The sequence below is a fragment of the Dipodomys merriami genome, unplaced genomic scaffold, assembly GCF_024711535.1.
Source record: "Dipodomys merriami isolate MVZ:Mamm:240054 unplaced genomic scaffold, mDipMer1.0.p SCAF_153, whole genome shotgun sequence".
Classification (NCBI taxonomy): domain Eukaryota; kingdom Metazoa; phylum Chordata; class Mammalia; order Rodentia; family Heteromyidae; genus Dipodomys; species Dipodomys merriami.
In genome coordinates this window covers 3,104,253-3,121,117 of record NW_027202860.1, presented here as the reverse complement: position 1 = coordinate 3,121,117, position 16,865 = coordinate 3,104,253, and the positions used below count along the sequence as shown (strand labels likewise).

Here is a 16,865-nt window from a genome sequence, read left to right as displayed (position 1 = left end):
ATCCGGCTTTACAAATCCATTTATAATCCTTAGCTTAGTACCGCCTCTACCCCCCATAAATATAAGATAGGGAAAGACAGAAAAAGGCACAAGAACTTCCCTCTGGTTTATACTGCCTTTGTCCTTTTGATAGCACAGAGAGATTTTTATGCTTGGGTCAATATATCATGATGTGGGATGGACGAGGCTCCTGTTTTTCTTCAGAAGACTGGGAGAAGGGTGACTGGGAAAGAAGAGTAAAAAAAGGAGACCTGACTGCAAGCAGCAGACATCACAGATGGGTCTGTATTATACAAGAGGATTATGGACCTCATTAAAACAACCAAACTTAGGTCCTCCCAAAGGAGGATTCTGAGGCTGGAATTGAAGGGTACGTATCTTATTTAGGGGGTAATCTTGAAAAAGTACCATGATGGGAGAGATGGGATCAGAAGGGGGGTCCTAACGAGCAACTGGTCACTGTGGGAAGTGGTGCTTAGTCTTTGCGGGAGGGGGGAACTGGATGGGACACACCACAGTTCCAGCTTGCATGTTTGGCTGGCACTCTACCATTTGAACCATATCAACAGTCTGATTTATTGTTTGCTGGTTATATTTGGTGATGGAGTCTCATAGGGCTTTTACGTCTGAACTGGCTGTGAATCTCAGTCTTCTAGGTCTTCACCTCCTGAGGAGCTAGGATTATAGATGTGAGCCAACAGCATTTTTTATTGGTTGGAGACCCATCATAGATCCTTTTACCTTCAGGCAACTCTGGTGTATGTGGAGGAGCTAAGAGAACACCATGGCACACAAATCCCAGAACACAGAGTGGCTGATGATGCCAGTGGTAATGCCAAGAATCTCATGCCCAGGTGCAGGCAAGCACCATCTCTTTGAATTTCTCCCCCCTTACCCCAGGTTTCTCTGCAAGCTGAAAAACTAGTATGAAGAATAAAACTAATCATAGTACTTTGGTCTTTAGGTGTGAAACAAAGTAAGATTTAGTGATTTAAAAAAAAAGACACCCTAAGTTAAAGCTTCTTATGGGTACTTGTTACTCTATCTCTGAAGAAATCTCCACTTCCTTCCCGTACTTCACCTGTTCCTAAACGGAATTACAACCATGAGACCCTGCCAGTATGCAGACTTTGCCCAAAGGTGATGGCTGGTGAGCAAGAAGACACTCAGAAGCCAGGCAGAGTAGATCATATCCTGTACAACTAGCTACTTAGGAGGCAGAGATCAGCAGGGTGTGGGAGGATATTGCAAGACTCCATCTTAATGGATAACTTAGCATGGTTTTTCACACCTGCCATCCTGTTATTTGAGAAGCCTAAAACTAGGAAAATGGCAGTTCAGTCTGGTCCAGGAATAACAAAAAGAAGTTATCCCCCAAATATCTACAGCCAAAAGGGCTTAGGGTCTGTCTGGCTTGCCTACGTAGCAAGTGTGAGGCCCTGGGTTTAACCCCCAATATCTACCTCTCCACATACAGGAAAAGAAAGGAGTCAGGACCCATTCAGCTTCTTTCCCAAATAGAAGCAACAAGTGTACCCCCCAGCACTGGATGAAGTAACATGTAAATAAGGAGGAATAGCCCTTAGATAAATAGGGGTGAGTGCCAGGAGAGAGCATCCAACCCCTGCAGGGAAACTGGAGGCCTGGGATCCACCTAGGGATGGGATGACATGGGACAAGGCCCTGTCCAGACAAGCCGTGGGCCTTGGTAGAACAGGCAGGTGGGCCCCAGTTGGGGGCAAGGAGGCGTCAAGCTATCCTGGGTGTACTCATAGAGCAGAAATTGTTTAAGAGATAGGTTTAATTGAACAAGTTATTTAAGCATTCAAACACAATTAGAAACAACGGTGAAAAGCTATATGCATAGAAGAAGCTGGAGAGGTAGCATAGGGAAGTGGGAATTACACTCAAGGTACTTTCCTAATAGCTAGCCTTGCTCTAGTTTCTTGGTGTTTTGTGTGCCTTCACCTCTGCCCCACCCACTCCTTCATTTCCCATCATGCTATTCGCCCTGTGAGGCAGAGCTCAGCCTTCTGAGTGTCCAGGTCACTTCCGGCTTCAGATCCCCATTCTTCCCCTAGAGTCCTTTACTGATGGTTCTTCTACAGGTGGTCGTTGGGCCTCTTTCCTGCAAGACTCTTTTCCTATAATTCTCCTTAGTTCCTGGAGCTTCCAGTCTGTTAAGGCCCAACTTTATGTAACACCCGAGGCTTCTTGCAGTGCCATACTGGGAGCTCTGGGTTTATTTATTAAGGAGAGGAAGGTGCTTCTGCTTTTCCTATAGGCAGGGAACTGGCATGGACAGGCAGGACTTCTGGTGTCTGCGTTTAGAAGTGGAGAGAACACCTCAAATGAAAGTCACAAAGGACACACCTATTTCTCATCAGGAGCTACTCCTTGTGTCTTTATAACATGACGGGAAGCATTTTGTTAACATATAAAGTTCATGGTATAACTATCCTAAACAGAAGTGTGAGTTCTCTTATTCTTACTGTCCCTCAGAAGTGATGGTAAGTTCCATTTTCTTCTTGGTAAGTTTATATGATTCCTTGTGGTGTCCCTAGAACTCACCTATTCCATAAGTGGGTCTCTCTCTTTCTCTCTCTCTCTTCCTCTTCCTATCCTGTCTCTTTTTTGGTCTGTTCTTAGACATGTACACATTCACCTTTAACCTAGTTCTCAGAAACATCTTATTTTTCGAAGAACCAAATATGATCACCAGACCTCCAAAATATTAAAGATTTCTTTAGAGGATTCCTCTTTCAAGTCATGACTACTTTTTTTGTTTTTTTTGGTCGGCCGTGGGGCTTGAACTCTGGGCCTGGGCGCTGTCCCTCAGCTCTTCAGCTCAAGGCTAGCGCTGTACCACTTGAGCTACAGTACCACTTCCGGTTTTCTGGTGGTTTATTGGAGATAGGAGTCTCATGGTCTCTCCTGCCCGGGCTGGCTTTGAACCGCGATCCTCAGAGCTCAGCCTCCTGAGTAGCTAGGATTACAGGCGTGAGCCAACAGCGCCTGGCTCATGACTACTTTTAAGTCTACTAAATTTCTAAATTTATCTCAATGGAAGACAGCTCATTGCATTTGCTTCATTTAAAAGTTATATGTGAAGCCGGGCGCTGGTGGCTCACGCCTGTAATCCTAGCTACTCAGGAGGCTGAGATCTGAGGATCGCGGTTCAAAGCCAGCCCGGGCAGGAGAGACCGTGAGACTCCTATCTCCAATAAACCACCAGAAAACCGGAAGTGGCGCTGTAGCTCAAGTGGTAGAGCGCTCGCCTTGAGCTGAAGAGCTGAGGGACAGCGCCCAGGCCCAGAGTTCAAGCCCCACGGCTGACAAAAAAAAAAAAAAAAAGTTATATGTGACTCTATGTTGAAAATGAATTATACAAATTGTGGGCGGAAGGGAAAAGCTGGGAGAGAGCAAGGGAAGGGGTGACATGATCCAAAAAGAAATGTATTCATCACCTGACTCATGAAACAGTAACCCCTCTCTACATCTCTCTCTCTTTCTCTCTCTCTCTCTCTCTCTCTCTCTCTTTCTCTCTCTCTCTCTCTCTCTCACACACACACACACACACACACACACACACACACACAGTATTAAGGAAACTAAGATGGCCTTTCTGCCATGGGAACACAAAATAAAAATGTGCTACCTGTGAGGAAACAACTCACTAGACACAAAGTCTTCTGCTGCCCTGCTCTTGGCATTCACAGCTTCTAGAACCGTGAGAAGTATATGTCGTGTTCCTCAGCCACTTGTTTTCTAGTATTCTGTTATAGCAGCCTGAGCAAATTAAGACAGACTCTTCCTAGTTGTCAAGTGTGAACGCTGAACCAGGCTGCCTATGTGAAAATCCAGGGCTCTCCTACATCTACCTGTGCACATTTAATCAAGTAACTTAACTTTCCCTGGTATCAGTCTCCCTGCCTACAAAACCAGAATAATTAAATGCAGTAATTTTCCCTTATCTGCATTTCAAGGTCCCTTGGTGAATGACAGAAACTGACAGTATTAAACCCTATATATACTCTTTTTTTCCCTATATGTATATATGTGTAACAAAGTTTAATGAATAAATTATACACAGTAAAGAATTGGTAACAGTAATTAACAGCAAAACTGAATTGTAGCAATATATTGTAATAAAAAATTATATGAATGTGGAAAAAAGAAGTTATATGCCATGGGACCCACAGTTTTAGTATCAGTCAACTTCTGAATGTTTGTATTCTACAGTGCCCACAGAGAGGAAGGGGTAGGGGCTGGCCAGATCTGTGGCTACCCACTAAGCTAGGACTGCTATTCTCTGGGCTTCTTGGCCTATGGCTTTTCCCTTTTTCTTAGCATTTCACCTCCTCTTCTGATCATCGATCCTCTTGGAGGTAAGAAGTTACTTTCTTTCCATCATCAAAAGCCAGAAAGACGTCTAAATCCCATTCTTTCTTTCTTTGCAGTTCTTTCTGTGTTTTCACGCAGAGAACAGTGTCCACCAAAAACATGATTCCCAGTGACGGATAGAAAAGGATGTGAAACCAGACAGGAATTGGTGACTGGTGTCCTGAAACAGGGAAAAAAAAAAGACAAATAGAAGAGATACTATTTAGATACTATTTAGAGGTAAGTTATGTTTTGAGGGAGGCCTAGTGTGCCTGTTCCTAGAAGAGACACTGGGAAGTTCAGCACACAAATGGAACTATCGGGAACACCAGCTGGGATACATAGTGAACTCTTCCTGGAAGAGATTTAACTGCTAGGGTCCTGTCAGCGGACTTAGTCCTTAGTGTCAGAGATACTGCTCTCTCTATGCTATTGACCGCTTAAATGATCTTGAAGATTAAATTTATTTTCCTAAACAGTTTTTCCCCCAGAAGGAGCTCACAATTAGATATCAACACATGGGCAGGAAATTATGTGCAGTCCTTAAAGTCACTCTCCTAAGTCCGCCATTTGTGCCCGTTGGATCAAAAGCTACACCCTGGTGTCTTTATAGTTCTAGACCCATGGCAGTCAGCAGGAGGAACTCAACATATTGTTGATGAGACTGTAAGAGAGAGGGAAAAGGGGAGGAGAGAAGGGAGTAAGATTGGGAGGAGTGAGAATAGAAGATGAATAAGAAGAAAAAAGAAGGATGAGATGAAATTAAAAAAAAAAAAAAGGTCAACGATGAGAGAAGTTTGATAAAGCTAGTGAGAACAGTGCATTTCTAAATCCAGGGCTTTTTCCTAGAGAGATTTCCTCTTCCTAGCTAGGCCCTGAAATCCTGAAACCCTCGACCCCAGCCCAGCCCCAAGCAAGACCCCCTTCTCCTGAGCCAGTCTCTCTCCCTCATTTTCACTCACCAAGCACTTGAAGCTCCAGCTCAGGGCTGCGCTTAATGATACTTCCATCTTTTGTGGCAGCCTCACACCAGTAGAACCCAGAATCTTCTCTTCTAGCAGTCAGTATCTGGTACTCAGAGGATATGTTCCTATCCTGCAGGGTCTTGTTGCCCAGGTAGAAGGAGAAATAAAGCTGCAGCCCAGGCTGCAACTGCGTTTCACAGCTCAGGTTGACCAGATGCCCCTCTAGGAGGGGGGATGACAAGGATGCTGTGAGCACTGGAGCTGGAAACAGTTCTAAAGAGATAGTTGAGAAATGTTAGAGCTGCCGGCTTCAGTGTCAGCTGTCTTTCCCCAACAGCCATACCCTCTTCCCACTTAGGAAACCTGCCCTAAGCGAATACTTCCATTTGGTATATTTGTTCCCACTGGCAATAGAGAGGTACTCTCAGGGTTTTCAAATAGACAGAACTATGGTTGCCATCTTGCTTGCAGCTTGTTGAGAAGAAGACCTTGACCTGTGCACACTTCCCTGAAGGGCCATGGTATTCATGGTATTCATACACACTCCCTTACACACTTGCCAGTTCAGTGACTCATTACTTGTGTCCCTGGTTCAAGAGAAAATCCAGGACAATAATTTATTTCCCACAGGAAAACACTTTTTTTTTTTTAAAGAAAAAAGTTGGAATTGTGCATACTAAGAGGAAAAGCATCAAATCAGAGTCATATTCACACGGGAACACAGGACACTGCTTAGTTTTAAATGCTTAGAAGTAAGACCAGTGAGGCCACATTGTCCCTGAGAGAGAAAAGGAAATGAAAAGTATGCAGAACCAATTCTTAGTGGTTAGCTGCTTTCTATTTTTATGGAACTTTAATGAAATCTGATTGGATTATTTCCTAATCACTCTCCTGACTACACTGAGTGAGTTTCTGATCTTTGTCAGTAAAATAAAACTGATGAAATAAATATTATTATTAGAGATAATGCTCTGATTTTTTTTGGTGCCAGTCCTGAGATTCGAACTCAGGACCTAGGTGCTATCCCTGAGCTTCTTTTGTTCAAGGCTAGCGCTCTACCACTTGAACCACTACTGCTGGCTCTTTTTTTATGCTCATTTATTGGAGATAAGAGTCTCACTGACTTTCTTGCCTGGGTTGGCTTCAAGCCACAATCCTCAGGTCTCAGCCCCCTAAGTAGCTAGAATCACAAGAATGAACTACCAGCACTCAGCTAACTTTGATTTTTGGCAACAGCTTCTACAATTATGGGCATGCCATTTGGTATAGTGGGGAGGGCACCGGGCTGGAGCCCATTGACCCCAGTGACCTCTGGTCCTACCCAGCCTATAGTCAGCTGCTTCACTCATACATTTAGGGCTTGAGATATTTTGAATGCCTTTTTTGGTCCTTAAGATGATGATGGCTCTCTTAACTATTGAGACACAATACCGTTTACAGTGATAGACGTTCCGGCTGATTCGAAGCGCTGTCTTCCCTTGCCGGAACAATGATAGTTGCCGCTGTGGTTCACATTGGTTTTCAGAATTGTGAATTCAGAATCTCGAGGAGAAAACTTAAAGGTTTTGCCATTCTGGTAGAAAAGCACATTGTACACCCACTTGTCCTTCCAGCCGTGGCATCTCAAGGTCAGATTCTGCCCTTCAGTCAAGACTCTGGCAGTGGGCTGGAGCAGCAGCCAGTCTGGAAAGGATGGACTTGAAATGTTTACTTAGCTTTGAGGAAGAAGGAGGAAACCGAAGCTTAGCCCTGAGCATTTTATCTTTTCTTCTGGCAGCATTCCACATTCAAAATGCTCCTTTATCTGAGGCCTTGTTTCCATGCCTCTAATATCTAGTGTTTTTTTTAAATAATTTTTAATTGTGAAAATACTGTACAGAGGGGTTACAATTACATGAGCAAGATAATGAGTACATTTCTTATCAAGCATTGTAGCCTCCTCCTTTGTTTCCCCTTCCCATCCCATCCTCCCTCCATCCCCACCCCCCAATCTAATATCTAGTTTTGGTAGAAAGAAAAAAAAATGTTGACCTGTAGTTATGTCTATGACCCCTTGTTGTCTTCTCTTTCAGATCTCAGCAATTGGGTGGGACAAACACAGTTCATTCTATGTCATAGACAAAATTCTAAGATGGCCACAATGAGTCTCATACTTGTAAAAGCCCTTTCAGTGTAGCTAGAGTCTGTGATTCGCTTCTGACCTACAGGATATGACAAAGGCCACTCTTGTGTTTTATTATGGAAGACTCTTCCACAGCAGACTGGATGAGCTCTCCCAGCTGACCTTGAAGCAGTAAGCTGCCGTATGTGAAAAAGCTGATGAATCTACATGGCAGAGACCATTAGGTGACAGCTGACAGCAAGCAAGAGAGCAGGATCGTCAGTCCTATCACCGCAAGGAACTGCACTCTACTAATAATCTTATGAGCTTGGAAGAAGCAGTTGCAGCCAGCTAAGCTGCACAGCTGCATCTGACCCCTGGAAACTGGGACATAAGTGCCTGTAGCTTTAAGTTTGTAGCTAAGTTTGTAATTGATAATAATTTGCTATAACAAATTGTTAATAGGAGCACACACCCTAAGCTAGAGACACAGAATGACGAACATGTAGACATGTACACCCTGTCAAGTTGATAGAAATATTCACACATGGGAAGTCAGGGATAGCACAGGAAAACATAATCTCCAAGTCAAATGGGCCTGCCCTTCTTTGTAAATCCCTGGACATCATCCCAAATGTGGCCTTTACTTTTTCCTTCCCCAGGGACAGGGACTGTTGGATTATCTAAATCAAGATGAAAGTTTGGGGGGAGGGGATGAGAAGAAGATGGTAAGGGATTTCGCCCTTCAGAACTTATCTAAGATTAGAAGGCAGGTGTTCCAGTGCTGTATGCAGCATTATTTTTGTAGTCTTGGGTACTGCCATAGTGATTCTATTGCACCCAAGACTCTTCTTGTCTCTATTCCTGTCCCCAACCAAGAAGTGCTCCAGGACGGCACTGTCCACGCATATACACAGGCATCTTTGTGTTATAGATCCAAAACATAGTGGGAGATTTTACGATACCTCCATCAGATACTGTCAAAAACACACACAAAATTAAATGCCATGGTTAATCAACTTAATCTTGAGGCATGCTCTGAAAGAGAAAATTTAGATACTTTCCAAACATATATGTATGGTTATAAAATCTGATCATATATTAGTCTAACCACAAAGCAATTTTCAACAAATGCTGAGAATTGGTATCATATTTAAAATTAGAGGTGACCATCATATCCCACAAAAATCAGTCACAAGAAGCTACTTCCCAAAGGCTTTTCGATTTTTTTCATGAGTAACAACAACAAAAAGGAAAAGGAAGGCTGGGAATGTGGCTCAGTGATAGACAGCTTGCCTAGCATGCATGAAGCCCTGGGTTTGATTCTTCAGTACCACATAAACAGAAAAGAAAAAAGCCTGAAGTAGTGCTGTGGTTCAAGTGGTAGAGCACTAGCCTTGATCCAAAGAAGCTCATAAACAGTGTCCAGGCACCCTGAGTTGAAGCCCCATAAATGGCAAGAAAGAAAGAAAGAAAGAAAGAAAGAAAGAAAGAAAGAAAGAAAGAAAGAAAGAAAGAAAGAAAGAAAGAAAAGAAAGAAAGAAGCCAGGTGCCAGTGGCTCATGCCTGTAATCCTAGCTACAGAGGAGGCTGAGAGGATCATGGTTCAAAGCCAGCCTGGGCAGGAAAGTCCGTGAGACTCTTATCTCCAATAAACCACTAGAAAACTGGAAGTGGTGTTGTGGCTCAAGCGGTAGAGTGCTTGCCTTGCGCTGAAGAGCTGAGGGACAGCACCCAAGCCCAGAGTTCAAGCCCCAGGACCGACCAAAAAAGAAAGAAAGAAAGAAAGAAAGAAGCCAGGCACTTGTGTCTCATGGCTGTACTCCTAGTTACTCAGAAGGCTGAGATCTTAGGATTGCAGTTTGAAGCCAGCCCAGGCAAGAAAGTCTGTGAGACTTATCTCCAATATACTACTCAGAAAAAGCTGTAAGTAGTCCTGTGGCTCAAGTGGTAGGGTTCAAGCCTTGAGCAAATGAAGTTCAGGCCTAGAGTTTAAGCCCTAGGACTGGCAATGATGATGATGATGATGATGATGATGCAATAAAACTATGATGGAATTAAAAAAAAATCTTAGTCAGGTGTTGGTGGCTTAAACCTATAATCCTAGTAATCCTAGTTCCTTAGGCAACAGAGATCTGAGGATCACAGTTCAAATCTCTCCTGGGTAGAAAAGTCCACAAGAGTTATCTCTAATAAATCAGTAATAAGCCAGAAGTGGAGGTGTGGCTCAATTGATAGAATGCTTTGAGTTAAAAAAACTGGATAAAACAGGAAAAAAACAAAAAAGAACAGCTTCCAAGCCCTGATTCCTAGTGCGCGTGCTCGTGCGCGCAAACACACACACACATTCCCCCCCCCCAAAAAAAAAGCCTTGAATGATGAGTATTTTATATAAAAATGTATGGGATGAAATTTTTGCATATATATCTTGCTAATTTACTATTCAAAACCATTTCTACATCTTCATGACATTGGAGTAGGAAGAGGCCATTCATTCTAAGCATCATGATTGGAACACTAACAATTCCTACATTAACCAAGTATATTTTCTTGGTCTTAGCATCCACAATTTGGAATGCCAATGTATCTGTGATGAATTTTTCTGTTGAGTAATTATGACAATATAATTTTTAAATAGGCTGTAAAGAACACTAACCAAAAACCTTGGTGTATTGTACTATAATCAAATTAAGTCATTTCTTTCACTGAAAGAAATATCATTGTATGTTGGGAAGGTGGCTCCGTGGTAGAGTGCTTGCCTCGCATGAGGCCCTGGGTTCAATTCCTCAGAACCACATAAGCAGAAAAATTCAGAAGTGGCGCTGTGGCTCAAGTGGTAGAGCACTAGCCTTGAGCTGAAGAGCTGAAGAGCTCAGCGCCCAGGCCAAGTTCAAGACTCATGACTGAAAAAAAAAGAAATATGGTTGTGAAAAACAACCCAGTGTTAGAAGATATTTGCAACACTTGACAAAGAACCTATATCCAAAATAAAGAGTTCCCATAAGCTAATTAGAAAACAAGAGACACATTTTAAAAAATGGTAAAAATGACCTAGATATTGACAGGATATCCAAATAGTTCATTAACATATGAAAATTGGTCAATACTGTTAAACCACCATGAAAATACAAATTAAGACCATCAGCTACTAAAATGGTAAAAACAAAAAAAATGTAGAAAATACTACTAAGATGGGGAAGATCCCAAACTCTCATATTCTATGGAAGTATAAATTGGTTCAAACTACTTTGAAAACCTGATCAGCAATATTTACTAAAATTGAATATATACAAACTTTGAGACCTAGGAATTCTATGATCAGACATCTAACACACACACACACACACACACACACACACACACACAGATAGCATCCACATAGAGGAAGGCTCTGTGACTTCAGCCTTTCTGCTCTATGCCATACTTACCTTTGTGAACTTCTAACTGCACAGGGTCACTTAGTCTTGAGAGAGATGTCTGACACCTATATTCTCCACTGTCATTGGGCCTGGCCTCAGTGATGCTGTATGTGGGACTCGAGGTCTGAATGGCTGTGCCATTGAGAAACCACTGGGTGGCGCTGTTCCCAGGCAGATGGGACCCTTTACAGTGTAAGGTAACACTTTCCTCTTGGAACACACTGACCCATGGAGGCTGCAAGGTGATCACTGCCTTTGTGGGTTCTGCTTGGGGGTAAAACAAAAACACAAACACGTACAAAGGCAAAACAAAACAAAACAAAAAAACAACCCAAGTAGAGTCAAACAACCCAAGTAGAGTCAAAGGATGGGCTGTATGTGCCTGGAAGGACTTGTGGCTAGCACAGGATAAACTGCCTCCTTAGACTAGTTTGAGATCAGGCTGTGGCAGGCAGGCAGCCTTTCTTTGTGTCCAGACCCTGCTGTAGAGAGTTCTATCCAGGCCCTTACCTTATAACGTGAGCCTTGGGGATTTAGGAAATACCCATCTGTCCAAAGCAGGACTTTCAATGAGGGCAAACAGACTGAAGTCCTTGTCTGTGGTTGCTGCTGTGCTAGACTGAGTCTGTGGGTAAATTGTGAACTTTATTGGCCTCAGCACTGGAAATGGAGGCTTTAATGCCGCCCTTTCAAACCTTCAAAACCTGCCTGGCTCTCTCTGACTGAGGAAAGCACACCGACTTAGCTTTCTTGTAAAGGGGACTAATTTGGAGCATGCTAGAAAACTTGACCAAGCGGCTTCTGTGTGTCTGTGATTCTAGCCTTTGCCTGCTCTCTTTTATATATACTATATATATATATATATATACTAAGCCATTTGGTTCAGTAGCCAAAGCTCATTTAGAATCTTTAGGAGGAAAGTTTTAATACCAAAGTTTTACAGATAGGTGCTGGTAGCTCATACCTATATATAATCCTCGCTACTCCAGAGGCTGAGATTTGAGGATCTCATTCAAAGCTAGCCTGGGCAGAAAGGTCTGAGCTCCAATAAATCAGCAAAAGACTAGAAGTGGAGCTGTGACTCAAGTGGTAGAGTGTGAGCCTTGAGCAAAAAGATTAAATTAGGAGCTCAAGCCCTGAGTTCAAGCCCACTATCAACATTTTATCTTACTAAAATCCCACTTAAGATATGGGAGGTTTTACATATAAATCTATCTCCTGTCTGTCTTCTCCCTACACTTGCATCTTTAGGTTAATGAGACCCTTCTTTGGGAAGCAGGAATGCAGCATAAGAGGAGAAGTTGGGTTAGAAGTCACTTACCCACTTGTCCATAGACTGGAACTGTAAGAGACCAGAGAACAAAGTCAGCTAACGGGAGATGACAAGGAAAGGGTCACTGGGAAGATAGAATTAATGTGGATTGAAGTGCTGGCTTAGATCTCCTGAGAGTCCGTGTTGTTTTGGTTTTTTATTTCTCTCAAAATCAAATACCAACGGACCTGATGGTTATTATTGCTGAGGCTTTATTATTTTAATCAATTGGTTAATTAATTATGTACTGATATCACAGCTTGAACCACAGTTCCACTTTTGGCTTTTTAGTGGTTAATTGGAGATTTAAAAAAATCTCATGCACTTTTCTGCCCAAGCTGGCTTTGAATTGTGAACCTCAGATCTCAGCCTCTTGAGAAGCTAAAGTTATGGCTATGAGCCACCAGTGCCTAGTATTGAGTCTTTATTTTGGTATGAAGCTTCCAGACTTAGTGCTACTTCAGGGACCCTTTTCCATCTTTTTATTAAATCAGCCCCAGTATGCCATCAGATCACAGATACAACAGAGTTGTCTCCATACTCGTGAATTCTAGCCTATCATATTTAAAAGAGACAAATAACCTTGACTCTCATAGTCGGAACCTACGCCCTTGTAGTCACCCGCTCTGAAGCCAACTTACCGCACAGGAGCAGAACCGTCAGGAGCCACATTGTTCTGTCCACTCTGATAGCAACAATGGCATCTGTCATGGGCAAGACATTGAAGAGTTTCTGCTGGGGGCTCTCAGAGCCAAAATTAGAAAAGAGGAAGGAAATTGCCATTTCTGACCATTTTCACCATGTTCCTTTTCTGGAAAATACATCCCTAATTCTCAAAGCATGCTTTCTCTGTTGTCATAACCCTACATATGTGGCCAACCATTTAGTTTGGGGGTTAAGAACTTTCTGAATCCAAGGGAAGGGCTAAACTTTTCATGGCATTCTATTCTGATTACATTCTTCTACCATTTTTGTTTGGCAGGGCAGGACTATGGCAAAATTCCACTTTTTAAAATTTTATTATTTATTTATTTATTTATTTATTTATTTATTTATTGGTATGTGGATCACAGTCCTGGGCCTTGAACTAAGGGCTTGAGTGCTGTCCCTGAGTTTTTTGGCTCAAAGCTAGCATACTACCACTTGAGCCACAGCTCCACTTCCAGCTTTCTGGTGATCAATCGGAGTTAAAAGAGTCTTATAGATTTTCCTGCTCTGGCTGGCTTTGAATTGGGATCCTCACATCTCAGCCTTCTAAGTAGCTAGGATTATAGACATGAGCCATGGGAACCTAGGAATTTTCCACTTTTATACTGAATGCAAGAGTTAGCTAATGTTTAGTCATCGGAATGCAGAAGACTCACCTGCCTCTGGGCTGTGTATGAGGGAAATACTTCCAATGCAAGCCAGCCTTTGCACCTCTAGATAGGGGGATACAGGAAGGATCAATCTTCCATTTTTGGTAAAAATCAGCATGAACATCTATTTCAGTTACACAGTTACTATCAACATTGCCTGTGGAGATCCCTACTCCAGATGGGGAGGCTCCACTGCCATAGTAGTAGGAAGTACAGAGGAATATATCCTATTTATGCTGCTGAATACACCATTGTCCTCATTCTTACAACACTTGCCAGAGACATTGGATCCTGTCTCCAATACCATATGTGTAGTACCAAAACTCACAAATCACAACCAAAGAAGCTACTGTGGATACACAAGTATCAATACAAAGAACAACAACAACAACAAAAAACAAATAGCAACAACCAAATCAACGAATTAGTAGGTCACCTGATAAAGTGCATAATCCATAGTGAAGATTCAAAAGATGTCAAAGTGGATAAAAGCCTAAAGAATTCAAAAGAATAATTTAAGAGCTCAATGAAATCTAAGAGTTGAATGAGTTAATGCAGAGAAGTAGGTAGGTGCTGGGGGAAACACTGGGAAAGAATAATGGTAGATGACCCCAGGTGAACCCAAAACATAATAAGGTTGCAAATTAAAAATACTGTCATAGAAACAAATTCATATTCATATGATGAAGACAAAGTCTATACTGCAGAAGGTGTCACAGAAGCAGCTGATTATGAAGGCAGGGTGTCAGGAGATGGCCTGCCCACAGATTGGACAGCATTACCAGGATGCAGCTAAAAAGAAGAAATGGGAAGAACAGTTAGGGAGAGGATGAAAAGGCTCCTGGAAGCACAGGAAAAAGATGGTGGCTGCGACTCTGATGCAGGAAATGAGCAAAACCATGATCCCACAGTTACCATCATGACTTTTTCAGAAATTCGCCATCTTGGGTTCGCCATCTTGGCCACATGGTGGGTTAAGGGTTTGGCTTCCTCTGACCCTTACCCTTCCACCAAGCTTTCTACTCCTCCACCCATTTATTCTAATGTGCTTTGCTAACAAGTTGCTACCTCTTTTCACAGGCCCTGGAAACTGAAACCGGATCATCTGATGTGCTTTGTTAGCAAAGATGAGTAAACATTGTTGTCAAAAAAAAACTGGGGTTTGAGTTTTGCCTTTTTTGTTTGGTGTTGCCTATTCTAGCACTGACCATGTGGTTCTAAAATATTGGGCAAAATAATGTCATCTTACTGCTGGAATTCCAAGAGTCTATGGCCATTATTCATTTTTGCATGCTGTAAAACTTAATGTGCACAGTGTGTAGTGTGTGTAAATGTGTGTACACACGCCTATGTGTGTATGTCTGTGTCTGTGTAAATTTATCTGGCATTGTAATCAAGTTACTTGGTTTAAATGGTCTGAGATTCCTGAATTTTGTTCAGTTTGAATTCGTAGTTCAGTGCCAGCCAGTCTATACGTAGTCCAGATCCAGTCCATCTCTTCCAATCTGGAAGACAGTCTCACTCTTGACTAGACCATCCTGACTACTTCCACCATAGACTGGACTCATGCCTGACTCCATCACATGCAGCTTTGGATTTGTAAAAACTAAGACTCTTGTGTGGCATTCTTTGTGTAATATTAGGTTTGTAATCTTACCCAGCCTGACCTGGAAAAGGCTGGCTATGTTGTTATGTTAGTGAAACTGAAACAAGTGTAGGCCAGAAGAACCTCTTGTGAACTTTGGTTAACTTAAGCACCCTTGGGGTCACCAGAAAGCAATACTATATCTGTGCTAAACCTCTCATCACATCTACTGAGCTTTGTCATTGCAGAATATCTGCTCCTTGATAAGGATCAGATAAGCGCTACTTATTTCTGTTTGATCTCCTTGTGCTTTAATTGGAAATCATAAAGGATTTTTGTGGCAAAGATTACAGTTCAAAACCAGCCCGGGCGGAAAAGTCCCTGAGACTCCACCTCCCAACTAACCGGCAAAGAGCCAGGCTTGGCTCACGAGACTCTTATCTCTAATTAACCAGCCAAACACTGAAAGTGGTACTGTGACTCAAGTGGTAGAGGGCTAGCCTCAAGCAGAAGTGCTCAGGGACAGTGCCCAGGCCTTGAATTCAAACCTCCGTGAATACCAACTGGGACGAGCCATCCTAGCAACGAGCACCTAGACTCAGCCAGTCTGGGGAACAAGGGACCATGGAGAGGAATAAGAGGAGATGATATCACATCAGCCACTTTGTGCCTGCCCTTTCAAAACTAACCAGAGCCGGGAGGTCAATAGAAGTAAGAAGCCTGCCCATCTAATGTCCATACCTGTCTACCTTCTGGACAGGAATTTACATTCTTGCCTTTGTTACCTGACGCTTTTCCCTACTTAGTCACCAGATGCCAGAAGTAGCTAGGGACATTTCTACCAACTCCAGGGCAGCCTGAATGCAGGAGATAAGAACTAGCCATTCTAGCCAAGTCATCCAATTTTTAATTTTCTTCCCCAAACCTTTCCTCTTGCCGTTTGTTTGCTCTCTGGCATTTTTTTTGCCCCGCTCCTCCTGCCTCAAGAGACTTCTTCCAGACTTCATTCAAGAACTACTACCAAGGGGCTGCTGCTGCCTTCTCTGGGAGAGGACCACATCTCTACCTTGCCTTTTACCCTAATTCGATGCCCCTTGCCAGCAGGAAGTAGCCAGAGAGAATCTTCACCCTTTTTCATAATTATCAAAAGGCTGCCGTGCAGACCCAGTGCAGACACCTCCCCACCTCTTGGCTAAGTTTCCAACCAGTATCTGTGTTACCTAGGTAACAGCTGGAAGCGATCACACCCTTCTCCTCCCCCCTCCTGCTAGGTTACATCCTGGGCCCCCCTGGCCTTCCATCTGACCAAACATGGGTCTCGGGTCCTGAGGTCACATCCAGATCCTTTGTGGCCACACCTTTCCCCCACCAGGCTGCACCTCTACCTTTCCCCTGGCCTGGGGGTGGGTTTTCTCTTTTGGTCATGCCTCTCCACCAGGCATGGCAGGGGCAGCAGTTTGGTAAATAAACTTCTTTTCCTGCCTGAATAGCATGTGGTTTTCTCTTCATCGGTTACCTAATGAAACCTACCTACTTAATATACCTTACAGTTTCCATAACTCACACACAAGCAATAAGAACTTGTCAGCTTGATGTCTGTGAATGGGTGGCCAAGAACACGTCTCAAGACATCTCAGTGTTCCCCATTATCTCTTCTGACATCACCAGGCAGTCCTACACCACTATTAATGTGGCAAATATAACTAAACCCTTCAAAGACAACCTTCTGAAAACTACATTGA

General features: G+C 42.9%; 1 protein-coding gene across 3 annotated transcripts; it reads right to left on the bottom strand.

Annotated features, from left to right (window-relative positions):
* Positions 1-4,113: 4,113 nt before the first annotated feature.
* LOC138827300 (high affinity immunoglobulin gamma Fc receptor I-like) lies at positions 4,114-16,299 on the bottom strand. 3 transcript variants are annotated; one of them, XM_070022807.1, is made up of 9 exons: positions 16,190-16,299; positions 13,545-13,601; positions 12,822-12,924; positions 12,190-12,210; positions 10,878-11,135; positions 8,415-8,426; positions 6,780-7,031; positions 5,346-5,621; positions 4,114-4,564 (listed from the first exon to the last, which is right to left on the bottom strand). In XM_070022807.1, the coding sequence occupies exons 1-9, from the start codon at positions 16,259-16,261 to the stop codon at positions 4,371-4,373; spliced, it is 1,245 nt and encodes a 414-aa protein (XP_069878908.1). In that variant the 5' UTR covers positions 16,262-16,299; the 3' UTR covers positions 4,114-4,370. The 3 variants fall into 3 exon arrangements, with proteins under 3 accessions (XP_069878908.1, XP_069878909.1, XP_069878910.1); XM_070022808.1 differs by lacking the exon at positions 8,415-8,426; XM_070022809.1 differs by lacking the exon at positions 8,415-8,426 and having other exon boundaries at positions 10,878-11,132.
* Between the last annotated feature and the right edge of the window lie 566 nt (positions 16,300-16,865).

Excerpts from the sequence above, each read along its gene's own strand:
- LOC138827300 (XM_070022807.1), bottom strand. The coding sequence starts at position 16,261 with ATGAAAAAGGGTGAAGATTCTCTCTGGCTACTTCCTGCTGGCAAGGGG. Across the intron at positions 12,211-12,821 it reads GACGGTTCTGCTCCTGTGCG|TTCCAGTCTATGGACAAGTG; the intron begins GTAAGTTGGCTT and ends GGTCTCTTACAG. Across the intron at positions 5,622-6,779 it reads AACGTCTATCACTGTAAACG|AACTGTTTCCAGCTCCAGTG; the intron begins GTATTGTGTCTC and ends CTATCTCTTTAG.